This window comes from Balearica regulorum, chromosome 16 (assembly GCF_011004875.1).
Source record: "Balearica regulorum gibbericeps isolate bBalReg1 chromosome 16, bBalReg1.pri, whole genome shotgun sequence".
Classification (NCBI taxonomy): domain Eukaryota; kingdom Metazoa; phylum Chordata; class Aves; order Gruiformes; family Gruidae; genus Balearica; species Balearica regulorum.
In genome coordinates, this window is record NC_046199.1 from 9,755,624 (window position 1) to 9,783,533 (window position 27,910).

Sequence of the window (27,910 nt, forward strand, 5' to 3'; positions counted from 1 at the left end):
TGTGTGCAGGTGTGTGTGCACACAAACATCCAGGCAGGCGTGCGGCAGAGCGCCCACGTGGGTGTGTGTATGTGCACACGCGTGCATTCAGGTGTGCATGTGTGGGCGGGCCCGTGCGTGCAGGTAGGTGCGCGCGCAGACGCGTGCGCGTGCAGTGTGCGCACGCGGGGCTGCGCCCGTGTCCCCACGCACACGAAGGTGTTCACACGCGTGCGCACGCCCGCGCAGGTGCTGGCAGGTGCGCGCATGCGCGCCGGGCTCACGCCCCCCCCCCCACGCTTGGGACCTCCACGGCACCAGGGGGCGCTCTGCTCCCCTGCGGGAGAGGAAGTGCTGCTCTGCCCCCCTGGATAGCCCCGCCCTCTGACGTTGCCTGTTGCCGCCGCCGCTTCCGCCGTCACCGCCGCTCCCCCGGTTGGGTCCAGCGGCCCCGGTCTCGCCTCGCCGTCACCGGCACCATGAACAAGAAGAAGAAGCCGTTTCTGGGCATGCCCGCGCCCCTGGGCTACGTGCCGGGGCTGGGCCGCGGGTGAGGCGCCGCGCTCTCCCGGTTCCCCCGCGGGCCTGGCCTAGGCCTTCCCCGCCCCCGTTCCCCCTCACGGCCCGCCGGGCCCCAGGACACCCCCGGGCCCCGTTTCGTGCCTGGCTTGGTGCCCATGCCCCGTCCGGCCCCGTCCCCTCGGGCAGGCCGGAGGCCCCGGGCGCCCTGCTCGGCTTCTGCAGTGTTATTGCTACGAGATGATTCCCGTTACTCTCAGATAGGCCGGTTTTTATTTAAACGCGGACTTGGCGCCGGGGATGAGTTCCTGGGTGCTTTAGATACTGCTGGCCGGGAGGGGATTGTGTCTCTCCGGGTTTTGTAACTGGGTGTGTACGTGGGGCCCCGTTAAGAATCATTAAATCTGGGTGCCTTTGTGCTGGGAACAGTGAGAGGCAGGTTTCGGCGGTGGGTGGGCAGGCACCAGGAGTTGCCCTTTGCTGGGTGTGAGTTATTTTTGTTCTCCACTGATTTGTTGGTGCCCTTACGCTGGGGTAATTTTATCGACTATGCTCTGGGAAATGCTGTCCGGCTGAATGTGGGGTTTCTGAGAGCCCCAGTCACGCCATCCCTGTGCCCAGTTCCCCACCCCACAGTGCCATACAGCCTGCAGGATCAGCTTTTTTGCTGTGTCCCACTGAGAGACGTAGAGTTTAGAAGAGAGAGCATCTCTCAGTACAAGCTGGATGGTAGAGCAGTGAGCCGTGTGATTGCAGTGTCTTTATAGATCAAGTTCTCCCTGTGAAGGAACAGCTTTTCCCCCCAGGCTTTATGAACAGTAGGGATGGGGACTGGCTGATGCCATTCTTGCAAAAGAATGGTATTTTTATTGTCTGCTAGAAGTAATGATTTTGACAGTCTGCCTGCGTAACAAATAGTGGAGTTGCAGCGTACTAAATAGCTACTACTGGTTTATCAACACAGAGCCACAGGTTTTACCACCCGCTCCGATATTGGCCCTGCACGTGATGCAAATGACCCCGTGGATGATCGTCATGCGCCGCCGGGGAAGAGGACTGTTGGGGATCAGATGAAAAAGAACCAGACAGCTGATGATGATGATGAAGATTTGAACGACACCAATTATGATGAGGTAATGAGATTTTCATCATCCTGGAGATGTTTTTCCCCAAGTGGAAGAGAAGTTGTGTAGCTCCCTGCTCTCTTGCTATGAAACCCCATATTAGCTGAGGTTTCAAGGCCAGAATTTCCTGTAGTTTGCTAGCAGCACTTCCTTTTTTCTTTCTTTTTTTTTTTTAATTGAGACCTCGTCATACATAATGGCATAGTGCTTGCAGATTTTCGTTGTGGCTTTGGTGCATGTATTGTGGTTTAATTATCTATGCAGAGCCCTGAGAGTCTTGGGAAGAGATCCATAAATAAAATATTAGTTTAAGTACTTTGGGGGATGTATTTTGTATTCTACTGCACAAATGAAATCTAAGCTCTTGTGCTTTGACATATATTTGTCTTTATGTGGCCTGTGTAGTCTTTTGTGTTTAAATCCCACTTTGGTTTGTTGAATGTTGTGTTATTCTTTTTGTTTGCTTTTAGTAGTTTAAAAAAAAGTGGTTATTGGAAGAAAATGGCCTTTCTATACTGGGATCTCATTTATTGCTTAATAGAAGCAGTTTTGTAAGAGGAGCAATTTTGAGGCAGTTTTGCTTTTGAAATGGTGTGGGAGAATAAAATCAAGGGGTGGTAGAAGAAAGCTGCTTTTATTTAGTCTGATGCAATGTTGTTAGAAATAGCCTGCTTCATACATTCTCCTTGTTCTGGTGACTGTTGGCTGTAGCAGAAACACAACAGGAGCTTTAAACTGAGGATGCTGGTGTTTTTTTCTTCTTTTTTTTCTCTCTCTCCAAATTCTTAGTTCAATGGGTATGCTGGGAGCCTGTTCTCAAGTGGTCCCTATGAAAAAGATGATGAGGAAGCAGATGCTATTTATGCAGCTTTGGATAAGAGGATGGATGAACGCAGAAAAGAAAGAAGGTAGGATGAATTACAACACCGGCGTGGAGTGTTTTTTAGTTTGTGTTTTAGACTTTTACTCTACCTCTTCCATTTTCCAGTTCAGATTTTGTCCTTGTCTACTGGGTACGTTTTCAGAAGCATACACAGTTTTTATTCATTTTAATGCTGTACCTTTCACACTGTGTGTCCAAGTTTTAAGGATGATGGGTATTTTGCACAGCTGGCTCTGAGAGTTGATGTGGTTGAATTGCTTCACTGTAGTTAATTAAGATGATGTGGAGGGGTGCTGAGCGACGGTTTTAACACATCACGTGCTGTGCAGCACACTGGAAATTGTTAGAACTAAGTCATGTAACGCAGGTGTCTTGTAAACCAGTGAGTGTTACTTAAGTTGTTAAACTCGCTACCTGGTCTGCAGGTAAGAGAACGTTAAAGACTGAAGTTCACTTGATTCAAGATGTCTGTTTTTACACTATAACGTTGTCTTTTTTTGATAAGACATCTCTGTCATAATGCCGATAGTCTAAGCTTGGAAAAAATGCTTTTTTTTGTGCCTTAGCTCTGATCAAACACATTTTTCTGTAATATCAACACTTTGTTTAAAGACTTGCTGAGTATTACCTTGAGCATAACCTCAGTACTCCTTTTCCTAAGGGAACAACGAGAAAAAGAGGAAATAGAAAAATATCGTATGGAACGACCCAAAATTCAGCAGCAGTTCTCAGACTTGAAAGTAAGGCAAAACTGTCTGAAATGTGGCTTTTATCTTTATGACATGTGGGAGATGGATGTATGTTCTGCCTTTCTTTGCTCAGATTTTGTGTGTTAGCAAACAAGTACTTTGTTATTCTCCAGATTGGAATTACTTTCTGTTGGAAAAAATAAGGAAGCGAATACAAAGCTGGCAGCTAGTGGTATGGAAGCTCTTTCTTGGTTTGAAACTCTCTTGAGTACTGCGGTATAATTTTCAGTTAGTTGCACAGTTATAGACAGGATAATTGGTAGTGCTCATTTAAATCAAAGTGATGATGGAAGCTGCAGTAAGTGAAAAAGCAATGTTGTCTCTACTGACAGCAGCATTCAAAGTTACGCTTAGGTGATGGTAGTGGGTGTTTATAAGCTACTTTGTAGGGATATGGGAGAATACATGGTGATTCTGCCTATTGAACACTTTTCTTGTGGATATCTTGTGATACTAGGTTTTTGTTTTGTGCTTTATTGCAACTTCATGTCAGTTCCTGAGAAGGTGTTACCCTTCTGTCTTTGATAACTTGTTGGTATTGAAATAGTAGTTGAGCAGGATCTGACTCTAAATCTTCTTTTAAATAGATTGTATTGTTTAAGGTATTGTTTAATGATTAGTAATAAAGCACTCAATGCTGCAGGCACTGAGATTAATCTGAGTGTTTGTAGCACTGAATTTAATAAAAAAATTGATTTGGAATCTCAGTCTGGACTAAAACCAAATTCTAATTAAATGCATCTAATTCTTTTGTATGTTGGATTAGAAAAAATCTGATCTTTGGCCTTTAGGTCTTTAGTTGATCTGAATTCTTTCAAGAAAAAAATATCTATAGGAATAAGAGCAGTTGTAAAAAAAAATCTACAACAAATAATGCTGACAACTCATGTTTGGATAGCGGAAGCTAGCAGAGGTCACAGAAGAAGAGTGGCTGAGTATTCCAGAAGTTGGTGATGCCAGGAACAAGCGTCAGAGGAATCCTCGTTATGAGAAGCTGACTCCTGTACCCGACAGCTTCTTTGCAAAGCATTTACAGTCAGGGGAGAATCACACTTCTGTGGACCCACGCCAAACGGTGAGTACAAAACAAACCTGATGGTGTGAGCCATACTTTGTAATTAGAGACGAGGCTTAGACTGTGCTTTCATTAGTGGCATTTGGAAAAAAGATACTTGACCAAAAAAGCCCCCTGTAACTTGTGAGTCTGTCAGAGGAATTGCTGGATGTTAAACTCTTGGGCTTGCTGCAGTTGTTCAGTGCGTGCCAATTACCAGAGAAAACTTGAGGATAGACAGGGAGAGCCTGGTTCTCCTATTAAAAATGGAAGAAAGTGTTTCTTTTCCTTTTCTTTGGCTGTAGAATGAGTTTTGGTGAGCATAACCAACATCTGTTTCTGTTATAACAACATTTTGCAAAAATGAATCAGAAAATAAAGTTCAGTTTCACCTAACAATTTGCTCAACCCTGGAGCAATTGTGTTAAAAACTGAAAATTAAGTAATTTAGCTTATTGCTATATGGCTGCAGGCTACTACGATCATACAGTTACGGGAGAAGCTGACTGGCCCTGAACTGGCACCAGATGTCCATGGTGCTTCTTTGTAGATATTTCTGTTTAAATGTGCTAGGTTTAGATGCTTGTGCTCGAATTTTTCATTTTCTTGTTACTTATTTCACTGACTTGACTAAACTTGAGTAATTAACCTCAGATTTGCAAAGCCTGTATGAGAAATGTTCTGTGATTCAGAGAAGCCACTGTTTCAGAAGTACTTTTGGGGCTTTGGCATTGGTGTCTGCCACTGGAGAAGAGCAGATCAGCCAACAGCCTGAATTATTTTTGAAATGTCAGAAGAGATTTTAGGAATGTATTTCTATCTTGTTTTTAGCAATTTGGTGGATTGAATACTCCGTACCCAGGGGGCTTGAACACTCCGTACCCAGGAGGTATGACACCAGGCTTGATGACACCTGGGACGGGCGAATTGGATATGAGGAAGATTGGCCAAGCCAGGAACACCTTGATGGATATGAGGCTAAGCCAGGTAAGGATGTTGGAAGGCAGGATCTGTCATGGGTGTACCTGGGGCTGATGATGTGCTGCTATTTAAGGCCTGGTTTTAGAAAAGTTTTTAATTCTTTTGGGTGTTAGAAGAAACAGCTCAGCTGTGAAACAATTTTGTACTCCTCCTCCCCAAATCTCCTGCCCTCTATGCTAATAGAATTTCCTGAGAAAAAACAGTTTGTCCCTGGAAGTCTTGGTCGTTACGGGAGAACAGACTGCCTTGTTTTACCAGACGTGAACTTCAGGCAAACAGCACTGTAGTTTCACCAACGGAAGCATATCTTCTATCCTGTGTAGGGATGCAGGACAAAATGCTGAAAAATACTACTCTTATATTTTTGTTTGCTTCTTTTTTTATTGATTTTTTTTTTTCCCCCCTCCCCATCTAAATCTAGTTTAAAGTAAAAAGATGGGCTTTAGCTGGTATGGCTGCAAGACCTTTTGGTTACTGAAAGCCAAGCTGTTTGTTTTTTGGATTCTCAGTGGTACTAAATTTTTAACATTAAAGTTGTGTATTTTAGAAGGGGAAAAAAGCTAATAAGCAAGGCTTTGTGTTTTCCTCATTCCTTGGTTTTGGTAACAGATTAATGTCTAGGTTTCTGGTATAGCTGCAGTGTCTTTTCAGTCTTTAATGTGTGAGGCAGACTGTGGGGCTATGAATGGTCATTTCAGTAGCGCTGACTTGACTTTCCCAGGTGTCGGACTCTGTGAGTGGCCAGACTGTAGTGGACCCGAAAGGATATTTGACAGACTTGAATTCGATGATTCCCACACATGGAGGAGATATCAAGTAAGTTTAAGAAGGATTAACTGATTTATCCTCTTAGTAATGGCTGTGATCCTGCATATAAATGGGAATCTGTCTGAGCTGGTGGCTTTCAGCTAGCATTTAATTTGTAAAAGATGCTAGGTGAGTTTTTGAGGATGAATTCTTTTAACATGAGATCTGTTACAGTCTTTCAACTGATGTATTTAGCATCTGACCTGGATGCATCAGTTGTGGGAGTTGTTTCTATTCTCTCCCTGGACTAACATGCCAGAGTGATGACTGTGTGGCTGCCTGCCAGCCAGGAAATAGCCTGGTTAATTGTACCTGTGTACTGCTAATTTAGGCTTGATTGACGACCTCTGAAAACCTCTTTAATCTGAAGTTTGACACTCTTTTCATAAAGAATTGCCATTTAAGTCAGTGATATGTGCAAATGTTGATGCTAATACTTAAATCAACGCTTGGGCTTATCAGCTTCCAACTGCAAGTGCCCAACTGTAATTCCTAAAAGTCTTACTTAAATACTTAACTGGTTTTCACTGTGATCTCCCTGGTTCATGTATATTTGTAAGGTTGTTTTGGTAGTATGTAATTTGTGTCACCAGTATGGAAACATTTGAGGTCACAGTTACTGTGCATCTGAGTGTGGCTGTGAAGAACTGACTGTAAATCACTTACTGATTCAGGAAAATTGTTTGCTAGTGTGCTGAGAATTTTCCTGCCTGCCTTCCCTCCTCCTTTAGTGATATCAAGAAAGCCCGTTTGCTCCTGAAATCTGTACGAGAGACCAATCCTCATCATCCGCCAGCCTGGATAGCATCAGCCCGACTGGAGGAGGTCACTGGCAAACTCCAAGTGGCTCGAAACCTCATCATGAAAGGAACGGAGATGTGCCCCAAGGTCAGAACTGATTTGCTTCCCTGCTGATCCTTGCAGGACAGTAGGAAAAGGTTGTGGTTACGAGCATGTCATCTCTCTGTTAAGCTTGTATCAGGCTACATCTGATACAGCTTCACTGTCTGCAGTATTAAAAGAACACACGTTTAGCTAGAAACTCAAGTTTTAAATTCTTGTTTTGATGTAAAGTGAGATTGTTTCTTTTTCCTGACAGAGTGAAGATGTTTGGTTAGAAGCTGCTCGGCTTCAGCCTGGGGATACAGCCAAGGCTGTTGTGGCCCAAGCTGTCCGCCACCTTCCGCAGTCTGTCCGAATCTATATAAGAGCAGCAGAGCTGGAGACAGATATCCGTGCAAAGAAACGTGTCCTTAGGAAAGGTGAGAGCTTCTGCAGGGTCAGGGAACAAAGTCTTCAGTCTCCCTCTGTTTGTATTGCATTGTAAGTTGTTCAAGATGTGTCCATAAGTTTAAGTAGGGTTTTTCTTGCATCTTTGGTGGAAATACGGCTGTTAGTAATGTGTGACTTAATGGTGGAACTTGCTGCTGTTGAGTCGGAGTAGAGTTGTTGAAGTATTTGTAAAACATTCTTCAGTGGAAAGCGGCTGTTACTGAGCATTTAATTGCTTATTGAAAATGACATTTCACTTACCAAAACCAATTCCAATTTGATCAAAGTTAGATAGGTAGATGAAAGCAATTAAAAAATTATGCTCTAAGGAGAAAATGGTGTTTTAACTGTCACCTTATGATACATTTTGGAAAAGATACTGGATTTTGTGTTTGAGGTCCAGCTTGTCTGTAACCTGTTGGAGACCACAGAGATTCCTGGTGGAGGAGCTTTAGTGGCCTTGGGGTTCTCATGTCATTGACCCTGGTGGGCCTCGGGGTTTGCTTTACTGTAGCAAGTTCTGTGTTCTTGACAAACAGCTTTTCTCTGTGGTGCTTACCTAAAACCTTACATCTTCTGTTGTATTGCTTTTGGAGGTTTTCCTCTTTTGGGGAATTACTGTCTTTTCCAAACAATGATCTCTTTAACAGCAGTTTGCTGAGTTGTCCTGAACCCAGGCCTTCCTCACAGGTTCATAGTATTAATTCTTTGATTATTTTAACTTACTGTGTCTGTATTAGTAGAGATTAGATCCTTCATGACTATTGAATTGTATCAGTTGTATCTCCTGACTTTAATCTAGACAGGGAAAAGGGTCCAGATTTGATATACTAAATCACTGTGAAGCAGTCTGCAGTATTGAATGGCTTGGCTTCAGAAGAAGAAAATTGGCTTCTACTATTGCATGTAAAATTGCACATCCGTGGTGAAATGACCTCATACTGCATATGAATGAAAGGCATTTAAAGGTTCCTGGGTTTGAAGTTGTAAGAGTTAAGATATTAACTATTCAGTACCTTTTTTGATTTGACTAAGCAGTGCAGTCTGCTGTGAAGTGTCTCTCCTGTGACACTGTGTGTCCTTCTCATGAACAATAATAGATGCTGAACAGAAAAACATTTTTACAGAAATGGCAGAAATAGATTTTCGAGTCCAGCTGGGATAGGAGAACATCTTGTGTGAAAGCAGTGGCTTACTCAAGTACTGACTTTTGCTTTAAACATTGTATTTGCAAAGAGAAAAACATCTTGCTTCAGTTTTTGGAACCACCTACTTAATCTCTGATACAAAGCTGTTAGTGGAATGGAACATGATTTATCATTCTCTTTCCAATTTCTGCCTGTTAACAGCTTCACAGTGCTCCTCTGCTACCTAGGGAACATCACTAATATGAGGCTTCGAGCTGTTTGTATATACAGCCGTAAGATAAGTGGCAGTTTAACCCATTATTTCTCCTAAAATAAAAATGACTGACTGCCTGGTAATGTCACTAAAGCGTGATCTTTCGTAATGTGTTTCTCTTGTCTGTTGGCTGTGTGCACTCCTAACATCCAGCAAAACCTCTGGAGTTTTTAAAGCCTCTTTCTGACTGGAGAGCCAGCAAGCTGAGTGTTTAAAATGCATCCTGAGGTGTAAAAATCGAATGCTCTATCTATGAAAACACGTTCTGTCCTGCTGAGTGATGCTTTCAGCTCTTGCAGGCTGATACTATTCACTTAAATTCTTCTGAAAAATCTCTTGCTGCTGCAGACTTGAGGAGAAACGGTTAATGCCTGAATCCTCAGTGCACACTACTTGTAAATGCTCTGTGTGTTTCTGTAGAGCTGGGATGTACTCTGAAGTTGAGGCTCAGCAGTGTGCCTCTGCCTTTACAGGAATGCTTAAAGGAACAGCCTTGCCTAGAAGCCTAGCTGGTTTCAAAGTAGGTTTAGATGCCTCTTCCCACCTGCTTCTGTGGTCCTGCAGTTATGCTTGCTTTATTGAAGAAGAATGTGCTCAGTTGTCTGTTACTATAGGACGTTTGTGTACAATCACCATGGAAGCAATGAAACTACTACTGCAATGCAGCTAATACTGGTGGTCTGTGGTGTAAGTTGTAGTGACAAAGGCCCTTTAGTTTCTCAGTGTCGCTTTAAGATACACGGTTAGGCAGAGACAGACTGACAAAAGCTATTGTTTAGACTTTAATGTTTTAGCCAGTCTGCAGAGAATGCAGTTTCTACCAGCAGTAGCTAACTCTTGGACAAGATTAAGGAAGCCTCAAAGACTCTTAGTTAGATGGAGCCCATATTGGATTGCTGAAAGAACATTTTGGACTCAGTGGCTTAGGGTGTTAATGTCAGAGATACCTTTAAGCTTTTACGCATCCTCCTGTTTTATTTTTGCATAGCGGGCCAGTAACTTTTTGGGAATCTAAATAGGATCCATTAAGCTGTTAGGAGATGCCTACTGGAAAACTAAATTGCGAAGGGATGATTTCAACAACTAAGGAACAAGATTGTGTTATTAGTACTGAAGATGCTCCTTTTTTATAAAGAGAGACCCAGCATGATTAGGCTTCCCAGTTTTGAAGATCCTACACATGCTCATTTGCTGAGACTGGAGGCTTTTTTCAGCTAGGTGTTTTACTGAAGAGGATGCAATTACAGCTTGTACAGGGGAAAAGCCCTTGGGTCTCCAAAACCTGTTTCCAATTAAAATTAAGGGTTTTTTGTTTTCTGATTGTAAGTTCTCACTGTTGAAGCAAGAGCTAATACAGGTACAGTTCCCTCCCTTCTGTCTTTCAGGAATTTTCATCTGTAATAGGACAAAGCCTTTAATTTATCTTTTAAAAAATACAGTTCTCTTTGGTACTTTACTTTGTCATGATTGACATAATTGTTTTGCCTCTCTAGCCCTTGAGCATGTTCCGAATTCAGTGCGTTTGTGGAAAGCAGCTGTGGAGTTAGAAGAACCTGAGGATGCCAGGATCATGCTGAGTCGGGCTGTGGAGTGCTGTCCAACTAGTGTTGAAGTAAGTTTTTAAAAAAGTAAAGCAAAGCAACCCCCTACATACCACTTCAGGTTGGCAGTACAGCTTTGAAAGCAAAAGGCAGGGTGACTGCGGTAGGAGTTTGTTACCACGCACTTGATGCCACAGTGAGTAGGGTGTGATGAGGAGTGGACGGTCCTTTTTTTTTTCCTCCAGAGTTAATTGTCTGGTGGTCATTACATGCCTCATTTTCCTATGTAATTGTTGCGTTAATTATGCAAGCGTACTGCTGTGCCTGCTGTAGCCAATTAGCCACGTTCGTGTTCACGTGTAGTGCCTCGATGCTTGTGAAAACAAGCATACATATAGCCTGGGGAATCTAAACCAAAGTTGCTCACTTATGAAATTCTGAAGCAGAGTGTTCTATTCAGCTGTTTGAAAGGTGATGTGAAATATCAAATATGTGAAAATATGAGTGCAGCAGCCCAGCAAACGGAGGTGATATCTTGAGATGATTAGGATTGATCTTTGAGGACAGTAGTAGACTGTGTTTCTGTTTCTCTGTCAGTATTCTGCAGCCTGCTTATACTACTTGAGGACAACTGCCAACCAGTAGCAAAGAGCATAAAGCTGCTTATCTCTTTGAGCTGACACTGCCATACGGCAGCATTGTCATCTCCTCGTTCTAATCTAAAATACATCTTTTGTTGCTCCGCAGCTGTGGCTTGCACTGGCAAGGCTGGAGACATATGAGAATGCTCGTAAAGTCCTTAACAAAGCCCGTGAGAATATTCCAACAGATCGTCACATCTGGATTACTGCTGCCAAACTGGAGGAAGCCAATGGAAACACCCAGATGGTGGAGAAAATTATTGACAGAGCCATCACATCTCTTAGGGCTAATGGTGTGGAAATCAACAGAGAGCAATGGATACAGGTATTGCTTGATGTCAGTTAAGAGACCCAGGTGAACTCTTCAAGTTCTGTTTTGAAGGCTATTGATGTAAGATATTGTAGGATAGAGTAATTTTGTACTAGGCTAATCAGTGGAGATCCCCATGAAAATACAAGAGGTGAGACTAAAAAGCTGACGAGAGCCAAGGCCAGAATTAGGTGATACTCTGGGGTAACATCGCGTGTGTTGAGCTGAGGAATGTCTGGTTTCCTTCTGTCTTGGAAGATAACCAACTTCAAGTTGAAGCAGCTGCTGCCTTAAGCAGGACAGAGGCTTTAAGCCTCCAGTGAAGGATTTATGTGGTTTTTGCATATGTCTCTTTTGGCTTAAAAGGTATCTGTTTGCCAAAGAAGTTTTTGTCAAATAGTGTTGTAAGAAATCAATACAAGTATTGCACATGCAGCAGGCAGGAAATATTCTGTTAGTCCTTTATTGGTTTGTAGTCCTGAGGTTGTGTGAAGTAGTTACAGCTGACATGCGGAACTGTGTTGTACTGTGACGTTTACAAAACACAACCTCTATGGAGGTTCATCCCAGGTCATCATATTTTTGATGTTCTGTACTAGAAAAGTAGCAAAAGGTAGTAGGGGTTTCTAGTGTTTTGGTCACGTTCAAAAGCTGTGGTGCTTGAGTTCTTGAGTTAGTAAGAGACTTCAGAGACTATTGCAATCTGAATAGCTTGATGTTCAGGTTAATAGAACCTCTTTCCTCCTGAATGCATACTGTACTTTGTTTAAGCATAAGTCTTTAAGCCAGTTTACTACTAAAATCACTTACAATGGATCAGGGCAGCAAAATGTTCTTGGCACGCTGCTTAAGAGTATTGATAATGAACAAAGTATTTAATATGAAACAGATATCCTTGTTAACATCTAAAAGAATTACAACTTTCTTTGCAGCAGTAAAACAATTAAAGGTTAATTTTGACTTCTGTTTAAAAAAACACCACCACAGCCTCTGCATCATTGTCTTCTCGAGTTCCTTTTCAGTACTAGAGCTGTTCCATTTCTGTTATCTGATCAGAGGCCTTTTTAACAAGTTTAAGCAAGAAACGCGTGGCTTTCCAAAAGCTTTGTATGTCACAAAACTTCACTTTTCCATATATGCTCTGATGAGAGAGCCTTTGCACCTTTAACTTAACACTGGTTGAGGGTGTATTAATTTAAATTCAGTTATTTCTTAGCACTTATTGCGACTTAAGAATCAACCGAAAGCTGAAAGAAAATCGGTAGTTTTGATGTTACGGTTCTTCCTCAAATTCTTGTAGTTTTTTATTGGCCAAGTCCCTGCTTGGCCCAGCCCAGGGCAGGTCAGTGGAGCTGTAAGAGGAGACTTTTCAGACTGGAAAGGTCACACATTTTCACACTTACTCCTTTTCAGTGAATGCAGTTGGCGTGCTCTGTTTCTAACCGAGTTCTGGTTGATTCCCTGTACAGCTATAGCACCTTCCTTGTGGGTGTAGGCTCACTAGTTAGTGTCCAGATATGTTTGAGTAATAAGATATTTTTAATGTGGCAGTGACCCACAATGTCTCTGGGTTTGTGCATGACTTACTGTTGCGGAATTTAACTTTTTGTGCTGATTTCTCAAAATGAGCAGGCGTTTACTCTCGTTTCTAGGATGCCGAGGAATGTGATAAAGCTGGAAGTGTGGCCACGTGCCAGGCTATCATGCGAGCTGTGATTGGGATTGGGATTGAGGAAGAAGATCGGAAACATACCTGGATGGAGGATGCAGACAGTGTATGTCCAGCTGTAATGCTGTTTTTTGGTGGTTTGTTTTGTTTGTTTAATTTTAAGTGGGGGAAATTGAACTGCACCTTGGGAAATTACTTTTTTTTTTTTAATGAGTGAAAGTGGATGTGATTCCCTCAACACCTGCCTGTGTTTGGCCAGTCTGCCTCTCGGGAGGTTATTGTATTGTTGAGATTTTTCCAGATTTGAATTTTTACTAAGCAAAAAGTTGGTATTGTGATAGATTATTTGCTGGTTTTGGTGTGGATTTTTTTGTGTGTGTGTGACATCAATGGAGATTGAAGGTCTGGTTAAAGGAACTGGCAGTTGAGTTTCAAGACATAAACATTGTAGCTCAGGAGTTAATGTAAGACTGAACAGGGGAGTAGGTAAAAGTTTTACCAGGCTTTCTTTGCTTTAGGGGAGTAGTTTGAACATGCACTAAAAATTAAATTATATTTCAGCATGAGAAACATCCACTTCACTGGCCTTGAATTGGGCTTACAGCAGGAGCAGGACACATGCTGTGGCGCTTCTAGCTCTGCCTGTGAAAAAACAAATGAAGTGCAAACGGGAGAGTATTTACAGTGCCTTGCTAATTTTTCAAGCCAGCCTGTGTGTGTCAGTCCCAGTGAAAGGCCAGTGATACTTGTACTCTGATAGAGGGACGCTTGAAAATTTCCTTCCTGCTTCCTTTTTAAAAGCTGATAGTAACTGTTCTGTTGTATATAATGCCCCAATTCATGTATTACTCTGAGTTATTGAGTTCTGTGTTGAATTATGCATGTGCCATTCCTTCTTGCACTTGATTTCAGTGCAACCCTAAATTGACTTAGTTCTGATCTGTTTTTCCTTAGTGTGTTGCTCATAATGCTCTGGAGTGTGCCCGAGCGATTTATGCCTACGCCTTGCAAGTTTTCCCGAGCAAGAAGAGTGTGTGGCTGCGAGCAGCGTACTTTGAAAAGAACCACGGAACCAGGTATATGTGCTCCATAATCCTTGGGTGGAGGGGTTCAGCCTTCTTGCAGGGTGGGAGGTTGGGGAGGAAGAAAAGCTACAAGATGAGCCCTGAAGTGTTGTGTTGCACGTGCAGAGTTAGTTTAGCTGGTGGAAACTCGCTGGCATTGTTTGCAGGTCTGACTTTCTTTGTTATGGCTGTGGTCAAAACATCTTTGGTTTTTATGAAGTCATAAAAAGTTCTTTTGCAATAGGGATAACTTGGTAAAAATAGCTATGAAGAGACAAAGTAGGGACAATGGTCTTTGAGAAGGCATTTCTAGAAAAACTTGAGAATACAAGTCACCTAGAAATACAGCATATGTTTAATTTCATTTTCATGGATAAACTACTTCACAGCTGAAGTTGTCTGAGCATCTCTGGCATTTTCTGATTAAACATACCATGCATATGTATCACACTCTGTATAAAGATTGGTGTTATACTGTCACAGTTCAGGCCTCTTATTTTGAAGTTTATTCATAAAGCTTTAGACATCTGAAACTTTCTGCCCAAAGTTTAGAAGAAAGCAAACAATCTATGCATTAGACCACTTATACACATGGAATCATCCTTATTAAAGCCAGCAAGGCTATAGTGTGGAAGTGAGTGCAGATGCTGAGTTCTGCCTCATTCAAACCTTTTTTTTGGAACAAGTATGTCTTTGCTTTTGATGTTTTTCTTCCCTGTTTCCCAGTGGTGGCTGACTTTTAAGCCCCTTGTTCTACCTGAAAAGTGTATTTTCCAGTGGAGAAAAAAAATTTTGATAAAATCAAGCCAGCTTCATCTAATAATTCTGAAAAACTTCCTGTCTCAGTTTCTACTAAAGTTTGTTAAGAAGAATGGCTCTTTCCAAGACAAATGAGCTGTTTGTGTGCAGGGTCTTTCCACAGAGGCTATCAAACAAAGGTGTCTGAACAATGAACCGTTTGTGGAGTGCTGATTTCAGAACCCTTGTGAAAAAAGACCCCACCCTTTCCTTGTTATGAAACAACTTATCAAGGTTTACAACGTTGGACTTTGCAACAATATTTATAACATTGAGTGATAGTGGAAATGGTGTGTGAGAGCTCGCCTTTGGCAGCGTTTCGAGTGATTGTAACTTGCTCTTTCTTGTCTCAGAGAATCCTTGGAGGCTCTTTTGCAGAGAGCTGTTGCTCACTGTCCCAAAGCAGAAGTGCTCTGGCTCATGGGAGCCAAATCGAAATGGCTAGCAGGAGATGTGCCAGCAGCCAGAAGCATTTTGGCACTGGCTTTCCAGGTGGGTACATTAGACTTGTGTGATGGTGTTAAGTACGACTGATAAAGAATATAAAGTAGGGTTTTTCTGTCAACACCTGATTCCTGCTGCTTTTCAAAATGCCTTTCCGCTGTTCTTTGATTGTTTTATGTAGTTAAACGTTCTCCTGTAAAATAGCGGCAAGCTGGAAGCAAGAGTATATTACTACTCTTTTAGTAGAATAGTACCACAGCAGGTTCGGAGTTCGCAAACCATTAATTTTACTACCATGGCTCTCACCAACCCCAGTCATGGATCAGAATCCCCTTGTCTTGGGTCACCTGTCTCCTCAGCAAGAAGGGTAATGGTCTGCCCTAATTAATGAGGTTACTGCATTACTTATGACTTGGACCATACCCATTCATCCAAAGCAAAATGAAGGGAATTATCTGCCAGATGCTTAAAGAAAGATGGGCAGAGCAGTACAGTTCTAACACTGGGAATGAGACTTGAAAGCTAAGTGATAGCAAAACCAAATGACAGATCCTGAGATGGAAGGTAAAAGATATTTACTTCCTACATTTGCTCTTGGTGTTTTTTCTTACCATCCTGAAGAGTTCTTGACATGGTTGCCACTGAAATGGCTTTTGTTGGAGGAGTGTTTACAGACCTCAGTTGGGAATTCAAGCTTCAGGTTTTTTTGCTCAGGGATAACGAAATGAGGGTCTCATTGTGGCAGACCCTGTGGTCTTTTTAGTATTTAAACTGGAAGTTCAGAAGATCAAGCATTAATGCTTTTCAACAATTGAGAAGCATCCAACTTCTAAACTGGCATATATCTTTGTGTTGTGCATCTGTTTTGGAGAATTTCTATAAACTTCAAAGGTCAAAGAAAATTGGGAGGAGCTTGAACAGAAAAAAAATCCTACTGTGGATTGACAAAGTTCTGATTTCAATTTTAATCTGGATCAAACGAAGGATTAAATCTGCTGTTGATTCACTGTATGCATTTGTCTGTCATTTTATGTTCTTGCAGGCCAACCCCAACAGCGAGGAGATCTGGCTGGCTGCCGTGAAGCTCGAGTCAGAAAACAATGAATATGAAAGAGCAAGGAGGCTGCTGGCAAAAGCTCGCAGCAGTGCCCCCACTGCAAGGGTAAGGATATGTGAAGGGTGGAGAGGCTGAGACCTCGCTGGGCCACGGGGGAGTTGAGGCGGAAGGAGGAGTTCCTTCAGTTCTGTGGCCTTAGTGATTGACCAGATGGCTCCCTGCCATTGCCTTTTGCAGGCATGTGGCCGCTTTGCTGCAGCACTTCTCCAGCGAATTGCGACACAAAGTCACGGCATGATGGGAAAAAAAGGCTAGGATTGAGTGAAGGGTTTCAGTTTTTTTTACACAAATGGCAAAAGTCAGGAAATTCCCAGTTTACAGCTGTTTGTATAATGTTCATATTGCATAAAAGCATGTCTTGGAAAAAAGAGAGAGAAAATACTTTCACAGAAGACTCACTTATGCTTCCTGTGCTAAAGACAGCTCTGGTCCAGTTTGTTGTTTAAAGTAATACTCTTGTGTTTATCTCAAGCATTACTTCTGGTATGATAAACTTTGTCGATTTTCAGCTGTTCATACAGAACCATTTTAACTTGTCCAAGTAAAAGAAAAATTAGTTCGGTTTCCCCCCCTGCCTCTCTCCCCCAATTTTGTGCTTCATCCTCGATATTTGACGTTGTCCTCTTCCTCTTTTGTCAGTCAGGGAGCTTCTCTCCAGCTGGCAGCTGGGGCTGAAACTCTGGTCTCAGACTTGATGCCTCTCTTGTGAAGTTGTGGTGGGGGAAGTTTGGGAATGTGGAGGACAGGGATCAAAGAGTAGTGAAACAGCCTTTGGTCTATAATGTATTTCTCACACCTGTAACTTCCAGGTGTAGGCAAAAGAAAGGCATTTGGAGGGAGAAAAGTGTATGTACTGGTTTGTAATTAGCAGGACAACAGTTGCAACTTGATGCCATAAGAACAGGTGGTCTTGGTAGCTGGGATGTAAGGAGATCAGATTGTGCTCATGAAACAGGCTCAAATTTGGTAATTGGTCATGCTCTTAAAGCTATGCCGTGTGTACAAATATTATACAAATGTCAACTGTATGCTAATAGGTGAGATACAGGTCGATCACGCTGTTGCAACTCCTTTAATAATTGCATTTACCTTTCTCATTATTACTTGTTCCCATTGTTATTTAACCCTGCTGTGTTGGGGTTTTTGGGGTTTTTTTTGTGGTTTTTTTTTTAAATTTTACCTCAAACTGTAGCTAATCAATAACATTTTAATGAATGTATGAAAGTGGGAGCCCACTGCATTGGTGGACTAATGGTTTTTCAATGGCTGCCAGTGATAAACAGCTCTGGTTCGTTCTCAGGTTTTCATGAAGTCTGTGAAGTTAGAATGGGTACTTGGGAACATTGCTGCAGCCCAGGAGCTTTGTGAGGAAGCCCTGAAGCACTATGAGGACTTCCCCAAACTGTGGATGATGAAAGGACAAATCGAGGAACAAAAAGAGCTGGTAGAGAAAGCACGAGAGGCTTATAATCAAGGGGTAAGATGTATGTTTCTGCGAGTTTGCTTTGCACTTGTTGAGTGGAGAGATGTCTGTCTCTGAATCAAAATGAAGAGGGCTCAGTCCCAGTCTAATGGAAGAGATGATTTCTGTTCTCTCTGTTGTTGGTTAAAACAATAACAAAACAAAAAAACAGGGCCTTGATATAAGCAGCAAGAATTTCTCTTGCCCAGTATCCCTGTGCAGAATTCACTTTCTTGCTTGAGAGAGTTTGCTGTATGCTTGACTCCTCACTGGTAGGAAAAAAGTCATTGCACAATAATTCTCTGTAAAGACTAAAAGCAGAACTGTTAAAAGAAAAGCCTCCTAATGAGCTCTTAGATACACACTGTAAAAAGAGGTGGCCCACAGAGCACTCGTGTCTCTTTTAAATGGTAATCGATGTCCTTGGGTATTAATGCTTCTGAAACTGTCAGCTGTGACAGTAAAATGGAAGCAGGTTTCTGCCAGTGTTGATATCCTAATGACTTCCCGATATCCTAATGACTTCCCAGGCTTCAAAGGCAGCCTGTTTCCTGCACACTCTGTTGTTGTGGTCTGGTTATGTATGAGAGCCCGCCATTTCCAAGTGGAGCACAAATTGTATATGTATTATTAAGGGAGGTGTATTCCTTTTCTTAATAATGGGATAGCTCAGTCGTAGTTGATTTACTCAACTGTTTTGGATATAGGAGAAACTTGGCTTCTGTATGTTCTGTGCTGTAAGGCTAACTAAGAGAAATTTGAGCAACATAATCAACTTTGTCTCTCTTCTAAACTCTCCAGGAGGATGTAGGGAGGGAAGTTCTTTTCTAGAAGGGTTATAAGAATTTTTACAAATCTACATATTACTATATTTATTTATTTTTTTAAACAGTTGAAAAAGTGTCCCCATTCCATACCCCTGTGGCTTTTGCTGTCCAGGCTGGAGGAGAAAGTTGGGCAGTTGACTAGAGCAAGAGCCATCTTGGAAAAGTCTCGCCTAAAGAATCCAAAGAATCCAGATCTCTGGTGAGTTGTGTGGAGATAAACTGAATTTGGGCTACAAAGCCAATGCATTCTTCAGGCCAACTATTTTACATCTTCTCAGCCATTTGAGCCTGAAACTTACGGTCATGCCTGTCCCAGAGTTTATTCTGGACTAATGACTTTTTCTGAATACCATAAATGCTTTGGTGATCCTGGCTAATATGTAGCTACTCTAAGGAGCTGGGGACGAGTTATTTCTTTGCTGATAGTTGTAGTGCACAGAGCATGAAACCCCAGGGATCTTTAATTTCTGTTATAGTCCCTTTTTCAGATTGTTTTTGATCTAGGCTGTTGTAGAATAAAGGTCATGTTTATTTTTAGACAGAGAGGAATGGGAAGATGTCAGTCACCTACACATATTCAGAATATGGGCAGATGTTTGCAATTTCCAGTGACCTTCATGTGACTCGCTGTTTGTTTCCGCATAGTGAATATGTTGTCATAAATATCATCACTGAGTCTCTTCCTTATCAGGTTAGAGTCTGTGCGATTAGAGTACAGAGCTGGGCTAAAGAACATTGCAAATACTCTGATGGCCAAGGCATTGCAAGAATGTCCCAATTCAGGTGAGCTGGATCTCATTTCTATCCTAAACATGGTTGTTTTGCCCAGTTGATAAAGGCACATCTTTTTCCAAGATGTCCTTTCTGACCAGATCTCAAAATACAACGTTTTGGAGAGGTGTCAGTCATCGTTCTGCAAATGAAATGTTGAGGGTCTTTATCAATAATCCGAATTGCTTTGTGCTGTCTCACACCAGAGGTTGCTGTTCGTTCCATTTTGCTGCGATATCCAGTATATTATTGGGTCTGTGGTCTACAGTTTGTTCCCAAGTTTTCTAGGAAAGCATCTTGAGTATGGGTGGCTTTTCTCTGAAGCTGGCAGAAGTCTGCCAAGGTTTAAAATTGAAGAAAGACTCTCGAGTATTTGTAGTTAGGAAGTTCACTGGAAAAACAATGGGTTTTCCCTGTCTCATTGGAGTACAGCTGGCCATAGGAGACTTCCTGTTGCTGGTTTGCCTGCACTAGTTGCACTACTAACTGTGTGCTTAATAACTTGTGCTGGCAGCAAATTTCAGTCGCAGTTATGATTAGGGGATCATGTACCATAAATGTTTAGTCCTGGGTTTTGATTATTTTAACTCACTTTTAAAAAAAGGCAAATAGGTCATATAATATAAGTCAATTGGTTCTAACCAGCAGTGGAAACATTGGCCTCTTGGGATGGGAGGAGAAAGTGCATAATGCTCCCCTATTTTTTTGCAGAATTGTGGGAAAACTTAATTATTTAAACATGTTGACATCTTTGAAGAGAAGATGTCATATAACTACAAAATGTAGCAGTCTACTGCAGGGCAAGCCTTTTTAGCTTGCCTACAGGCTAGGTTTTGAAAGGTGTTTAATTGGTGGCTGCTGAAGTCCCAGTGAAATAATTGGGAATTAAGTGACTTTTATGACATGATAAACTCATTGCAAGCTACTCACCATGCAAGTGGGTCAACAAAGCAATACCACCCAAGTCCCACTTTGTTTTGTGAATGACCTAATGCTTAATGAGTGTTTGCCACCACAGGCTTTTTTACAAAATCTGCCTGTTGCTATGGGAACGGGCAGCAGGATCTCAGTTTTTGTTTAAATAAAATCACTTCAAACTCTATCTTAAAACTTTACAAACCAGAATAAAAGCCTGCAGGTCTTAGGTCATTGTACAGTCATGTAAACCAGAGACTTGCGTCCATTGATTGCTAAATTGATTCCCTGTTGCTTATGGCTGATGTAGGCAGGTTGCACCAAGTAAAATTGAAATTAATGGTATTTGTGTCCTTAGCAGGCCTGAAAATAGAGGCCTGAAAAATGTGGTTTGACCCTATGTATAAAGAGAGAGAAGAGTTCTGCTCCAGTCTGTCACTGCAGTCATCAAAGCTTGTGTATATTCCCCTGGTGCAGTTTATGGGAAGTGACAGCACTTTGATAGAGTCCTGGCAGACACAGCTTTCAGGCTTTGCTTTGAAGTGATCAGCAGGTATGGTTGGCTGACATGAGAAACTGAAGATTTCATGCTCCTCTGAGCATATTTCCTTTCTTGCTTTTGGCAGTGAAAGGAACTAGGGATTAAACCCAGCTTTCCTGGACCTACTCTGTCCTTCATCATATGCGTGGAGAGCCAGCATCAATAAAACCATGGTGCTCTCTGGCACCCTTGAAACTGCTTCCAAACGGTGTACTTTGCACCTTCTGGGACTTCTTCTGCCACTGCAGTTTCCTATTCAGACAAATGGGTATCTTTCACTTTTGAAACGCTGAGTTGCCTTCCCCTGTTCCACTGCTTGCAGTGTCTCATCTGAAAGGCATGAGCTCTCAGTTAGCTCAGGGAGCGCTGAAGCTGCAGCAGGGTTGTGGTACGGAGAGATTCAGAACTGAAGGTCCAGTGTTGTGCATGCAGTAGCTAAAAATTCAGAGTACTGAATGAATTATCCATGCAGAAAGAGTGATCTGGGGTGAGGCTGGGGCATGAATAACCACCAGGGTGGGGGCACTAGTGCTGCTTGTGTTAGAAACAGCTGGCCAGACGAGAGGATGGGGAGGGTTAATGTCAGAAATAACACTAAACAATCTTCCTTTTTGACTTGATTAAGGAATCCTGTGGTCAGAGGCAATTTTCCTTGAAGCGCGACCACAACGAAAGACCAAGAGTGTGGACGCTCTCAAGAAGTGTGAACATGACCCACATGTCCTGTTGGCTGTGGCCAAGTGAGTTCCTGCGCATGATGTAGTAAAAATACCCGTTTCTGTGTGTGGCTGCATCCATGATGAAACATTGCACTCAAGCACAACCATGTGATTCTGGCTGCAGCAGCTCTAATAAGCCTCAGAGCAAGTAACAGCTCTCAAGCTGTCTCCTAGTAACTGTGCAGATCTCTCCCTTGATTCAAAGCAGGGGATGTCAACCTGCCCTCAAGCTGTTCTGGTGGATCTGGGACTGTGGCACAAACAACAATACATTCACAGAGTCCTTTTCCAGTGCTGGGTATTGGCACTCTGAAAATCGCTATCTCTGTGTCCCTTGAAAGGGATTTCAGCGTGCTTTCAGATGAACCAGGCTTAGTTAAGTTTTGTAGCATATGTTTTAAGTACTTGTGAAAATAGGGACAATTTTTGCTGGTTATTTTTCAGTTTTTATGTGGCTGATGGTATTCTTCATCTTTTCTCTCTATTGTAGATCATGTCAGGATTTTTTTTTTTAATCTTGAGCTAAATTCTGTGCTCTTCTAGTCTTCTCCCCTCCTGAATTTCTGCTGTGTCAGTTTTCTTCAGTTGTGGCCCTTTCTGGAATGCAGACTACCAGTCACACTGTAGTTTGCTTCTCTGAAATGGGAAGATAAATCTACTAGGAATTGTCGTCTTGCCTAGATCGAGTTGCGAGGCTTCCAGTGGCAGAAGACCACTATTAGAATTGACTTATGCCATATCCTTTCTGATCAGATGCACAAACAGCTCTACAGCAGTCGTGATTGGAACAAACTTTTCTTACTTTGTGGATACCAGAAGAGGTTAATGCAGGAAGCATGTCACCCAAACCGTTGCCCAATTCTTTCACAACTCTTTTTTATAAGCCAAAGAAAACTGTAGGATACACTCCAGTGACTGCAATGCTGGGTTCTGCCAGATAATGACAGCTGACTTGTTCGGCTTTAGCAGCAAGTGAGAAAAATGTTAACTTTTGCTTTATGGAAACTGCTTCCAGGCCCCTTCTGGTGCAACCTCAGACAGTTTAGCAGCTAATCCCAACACAAACAGCTTCCACCTCCCATCGTGGCTTGCATGTAGGTACAGTAATACCATAGCGTCACACATCTGTGAAAAACTTGTTAAATAGGCTGCTGAAAATGGCCACTACCTGCAGGTGTTGAGCCTCTGCTATCATTGTTCGTGCTCTTTTAAATCACAGTTTATTTAACATGGAACAATCAAGAGTATTATAGGGCTTAAAAACAATCACATAAGCTGTATAATTTTATGACTGGCTAAGCTCTTTATGAGGGATGGCTGTCTGATTTGATAAAGACCTTACTAGCTCGAATGAACTCTTTAATGCATAGGAGTGAAACCAAGAGACTATTGACTCAGCTGGTTAATTACTGGGGAGAATTTTCAGAATTCACAAGTACCTTTATGAAATGGCAGCGGTCGGGCTGGGTGCCAGGCTGGGATTTGAGTGCAGAAGCTTACGTGCTCGCCTTTCCTTGTAAAGTGGAGCTGACAAGATAGGTCTGCTCCCCTAGAGCTTGTTTTGTGGATATGAACGCAGCCATGGCTCCAGGAAAGTGCATGCAATTTTCAGTTGTTTAGCATCTAACAATTAAGTAACTTCTAAAATCAGCTTGAAATATTAAGAAAGTGGAAGAGGGGAAATAGATGTAGACATATGATCCTGTATCTTTCTATATCAAATCTGGAACAGCAAAATTAAGCAATTGAGTTAGCAAAGATTGAACTTGAGAGTAACACTTCCCTTCTCAGGAGTGTCTGTCTCTTCCTTTGACTGAGGCTAACTTAACCTGCTTCACTGCAGGAAGAGTGAAGAGGAAGTGGTGGATGTTCTTTTTGGTGCTTCCTTGTCTATTCCCTTCCCAGCGGGAGGACAGTCAGCAGATGTCTACAAAATCTGCTGTTTCCTTCTTGGGAGAGCAAAGGCTTTACAGATATTTCGATTTTTTAAGTTGGAGTGCTTGCAGATTGCCACATTCCTCTAAAGAGGGGCTATTTGTTCACTCACTTTTGGTTTTCTCAACAGACTATTCTGGAGTGAGCGTAAAATAACCAAGGCCCGAGAGTGGTTCCACCGAACCGTGAAGATCGACTCTGACCTGGGGGATGCTTGGGCTTTCTTTTACAAATTTGAGCTCCAGCATGGCACAGAGGTGAGCGTGTGCCTGGGAACGGGGAGCTGGGGAAGGCAACAGGATGTCGGTTACCCAGTCCCGAGGATCGCTGCAGCGCTGGGCTGAGCATGCTGCTGCCTGTGTGGCTCTCATATGAGGCTACGGCTGTCACGCCTGGTCGTGAATGAGCATGACCAGGCCTGTGTGGTGGTTTTTAAAAGGCTCTGTCATTAGCTGAACTGTCTTTCAGGCTGCTGTCAGGCTAGTTTGTGCAAAAGTCTATGAAATTGATCTTCCTTCTGTAAAACGCAAGCTTTCTCCTAGGAGATTTTCCTGTAATTGCGATGCTGGGTTTGTGTAACTAGTTCCGTTTCTTCACAAGTGTCAAGTGCAAGTTGCACGTGAATGCAGCTGGAGGAACAGTCTGTTCTAATCTCTTACGGCAGTTTTTACTGCCTGGTATTACTGAAATGATGGGAGTGTTTATCTTCTGACTTCAGAGAGACCTCTCACTTGACAGATCTCGTGCAGGTGGTAATGCAAAGGAAGTTTTTGCTGCTGTTTCTCTGGTGTAGCCAAAACTTGCTTGAGTGTAACTTGGCCAGTTTACTCAGCAAGGCAGGAGAGTTACTGCTGCTGAATTTTGACTCAGACTTCCATACTGCCTTTAAAAAAAACAAAACAAAAAACCCGCCATAAGCTTTGGAAGTGTTTGAATTGGGGAGGGGACAGGGGGATTGTTAAATTTTTGGCTCTCTGCTGGAGCAAACCAGGGCATTAAGAGACTTGCAAATGGCTGTTTCTCTTCCTCATAGGAACAACAAGAAGAGGTGAGGAAGCGCTGTGAGAATGCTGAACCTCGCCACGGAGAGCTGTGGTGTGACGTCTCCAAGGACATAGAGAACTGGCAGAAAAAAATCGGAGAGATTCTTGTGCTTGTGGCAGCCAAGCTTAAAAATACCTTCTAGAGTATGCTGGCTTCAGCTGCGTTAATCATCTCTGTAGGACTTGTCTGCTTACCCGCTTTTGGTGCGTTTGCCCTTATGGTGGCACAGATTTCGAGGACAGGAGATGAGTGGTGATATGAAAGATCTTTCTTCCAAAAAGAAAAGCTGCTTCCTTCTCTTCCCAGTGATAGTGCTCTTGGCTGACACAACGCGGTCATCAGCTCCTGCACTTCATCTGAATGTTGTTGCTGGCGTCGTGTGGGAGAAACAAGCAGCCTTGTGAGGCTCCCTTGGCATTTTCATTTTGATGCCTGATTTCCCCTGTAAATACAAGCTTTAATTAGTGCTTGTATGGATTCTGACATTTAGCAGTCCCTCTGTTTTCTTCCCTAGCATGCATCCCCATCCTGTCCCGTCCCCCTTCATGCAGTTTCTTTAGTGTTTGGCCCATCTGATGCTGGTTCCTTGTCAGCAGATCTGTTTTGTTGCTGTTTGAATACACTGAATGACCTTGAAGGAGAGGAGTGGAGTTCTGCAGGGGGAAGACCAGCAGCTGAGCAGGAGGGCTGGGCTGGCCCCTTTTTTTCTTTCTCTTTTTTTTTTTAAAGTTTTTTGCCACAAGACTGGTTTAGCTTGGTCTCCTCTGCTGGCAAGCTGCAGCACAACTTGGAAGTATTCCTCAAACCTGAGCATTTTGTGAATTTCAAGAGCGTATTTTTAGATACCTTTTCCTCAATTTTTTTAAATGTATATAGTATAACCTTATTCTTTTAGGTGTCTGATTTCATTAAGCACAGTGGTATTTTAATGCAGCAAGGCAAAATCCAGCAATCCCTGAAGGCCCTTTGGAAGGAACAACCTTTATTTAGAGCCATTGAGAGACTGCATGCTTTTGCAGTGGGAGCTGCTTTCAGGTGGGGTGTTTGGGATGACTCTCTTCAAGTGCAGATGGAAAAAAGCAAATTCATGAGAGGAGAAGCTTTGTGTTTGGGACCCTTTCTAAGCTGTCTTCAGTTTTCTCCACTTGTGATCTGTATTATTTTGACCCCCCAAAATTACTTTCTGTGACTATTGAATGAGAAGCTGTAATGTCTTACATGTTAGGATATAGCAAAAGTATCCCAGTCTGTGTGTGTGCATTAACTAATGTGTTTAGTTGGAGGAGAAAACCCCATATCGCTTATTTGGACAATATGTGTAAAATACAGCTTGGTTTTTTTGTGTTTCCTTATGTTCTCTTTGAATGTGGTCTTGCCCTTTGACTCTGACTGGGAAGAGTGGGTCTGATAACGGAAACCTTTGAACTTATCAGGCTCCCACCACTCTGGGAATGTATCTGCCAGCGGTGGTTGCACCAAGTTGTGGTACAGCCTTTTGCCAAAAAGGATGAGAAGCCCATCTTTTAACACTGAATGGTTGATCTGGAAGCAAAAGCCTGTTTTTCTTTGGGTTTATAACGGAAACTCTTGTGCTTTCTCTTGAATAGCTGGGGAAAGTATGTGAAGCTGCATTTTCATTAAGGAGGGTCTAAATCACGGATGTCCTGTGAAATTGTAGTTTCCCAAAGGTGAGTGAGAGGCGTCGGGAGTTGAGAGACTCTTGCTCAGGGATTTCATGCCATCGTTGGCATCCTTCCTGTATGTGGGTTTATGCAAAGGGGAAAGGAGAGAATTTGGGGAGGAGAATGGAGACATCAATCTATTGTGAAAAGAGGAGGGTGAACATGTGGGAAGGAACATGCCTAGACCAGGATTTCAAGACTAAGCCAGAAACTGCAGGAGAAAAAAAATGCTAGAAAGTAGTTTTCAGCTCATGCTGTTCTTCCTCAGCCCCTTGTGCTTCTCACACAGCTTTTACTCTTCCTCCGTAATGTGATCTGTGTAAGTGCTCGGACATGGGGACCGTATCCCGCTTCTCTGGGAAGGGAACACGACATTTCGGTTGCTGTGGCACTCCCTAGCTTAGTGATGCACTTGGGCAAGTTGGGTGCTGGTGGCACGTAAATTCCTCTGCCCTGCGGTGCTTCTGTTTGGTGGCTGTGGAGTTGAGACAGGGGAGGACGATTGGGACTGCAGTGGCGTGGCTTTTCTTGCTGGAGAGACTCCTGACTTGTAATGAGTGTTGGGAGCATCTTCCCTGAGCCAAATACTCTGTGCCCGCTTATCAGGATCCGTGCACTTCCCCTGCCCCTTGCTCAGGTGGCAGCACCACATCCCTTAAGGATTTCTTGGGACAGGCTACCCAAGAGCCCTGGGATTGAGAAAACTCACAGGAATGACTTGCTGGGGAATTGCTCCTTGTGGGTGATGAGAGAAGAGGTTGTTTCCCAGTGCTGCGTGCCGAAATGTGCTGCAGGCCCTGGGCAAGGGGACCTGCGGTGGATGCTGTCCTCGCAGCACCAAACTTTTTGCCACCTGCTCTTTGTAGCTGCAGCTTCCCTTTCCCCTGGCCCAGGGGGGTTACATTCCTTGGGTTTGGGTGGTTTGGTTTGTTGGTTATTTTAGATAAAAGGGATCACCAATCTTTGAGCTTTTTAATGTTTGTAGATGTCTTTGTGTTTTTTAAATGGATTATGGCACCTATTAATTTTAACTATATATAGAGCTCAATAAACAAGTTATATGGGTCCTGTCTTCAGCGGTATGTTGTTGTGTATGCTGTGGTTCCTACTTCGCATGGAGGAACGTTCTTGCCAAGTTGAAACCTGAATTATTCAACCATTTCTTTTATCTCTGGTTAAAACACACCCGCTCTACTCTTCAGCGGAGCCTTGTTGCTGTCAGTTCATGTTTTTCCATTGCATCCTCTACAAAAGCAATTAGAACTGAGTCAGGGCTGGGTGCTGATGTTGCTGTGCCTGTTCAAAACTCGGGGGGGAAATGGGAGGGGGCTTTGGCTGAAAGCATGGGACCATGATGCATGTGAGGATTTTAGGGGTCTCTCTCTGGACAGTCACTTCTGCTGTGCATGGCGTGCAGTAGTCCTGAGTGCTAACCAGCTGCTGACTGTGGATCCAGAATGATAATGATCAACACAAACGCTAACAGAAATTGAAACTCGGGGTGGTCTGCGTTCCTGGGCTGCGGCACACCTTTGCAGCACGAAATACAGTCCCTGCCCTGCTCTGGTGCGTTTGCTTTGGATCTGCGGGTGGGTGAGACCGTGGGGTGCTGGCTCTGCTGGCGCCTTTGGGCCCTTCAGGGCAGAGGGAGCCTCTCCGGC

At 43.0% G+C, this 27,910-nt stretch overlaps 1 protein-coding gene across 1 annotated transcript; it reads left to right on the forward strand.

Moving 5' to 3' along the window:
• Positions 1–358: 358 nt before the first annotated feature.
• PRPF6 (pre-mRNA processing factor 6) lies at positions 359–27,314 on the forward strand. Its single transcript, XM_075768263.1, has 21 exons — positions 359–529; positions 1,463–1,631; positions 2,412–2,530; positions 3,167–3,245; positions 4,153–4,329; positions 5,140–5,295; positions 6,011–6,105; positions 6,828–6,984; positions 7,196–7,358; positions 10,263–10,381; positions 11,058–11,276; positions 12,914–13,036; positions 13,885–14,006; positions 15,146–15,284; positions 16,279–16,398; positions 17,654–17,830; positions 18,708–18,841; positions 19,334–19,425; positions 21,495–21,609; positions 23,654–23,780; positions 24,557–27,314. Exons 1-21 carry the CDS (start codon positions 459–461, stop codon positions 24,707–24,709), a joined length of 2,826 nt encoding a protein of 941 aa, XP_075624378.1. The 5' UTR covers positions 359–458; the 3' UTR covers positions 24,710–27,314.
• The last annotated feature ends 596 nt before the right edge of the window (positions 27,315–27,910 follow it).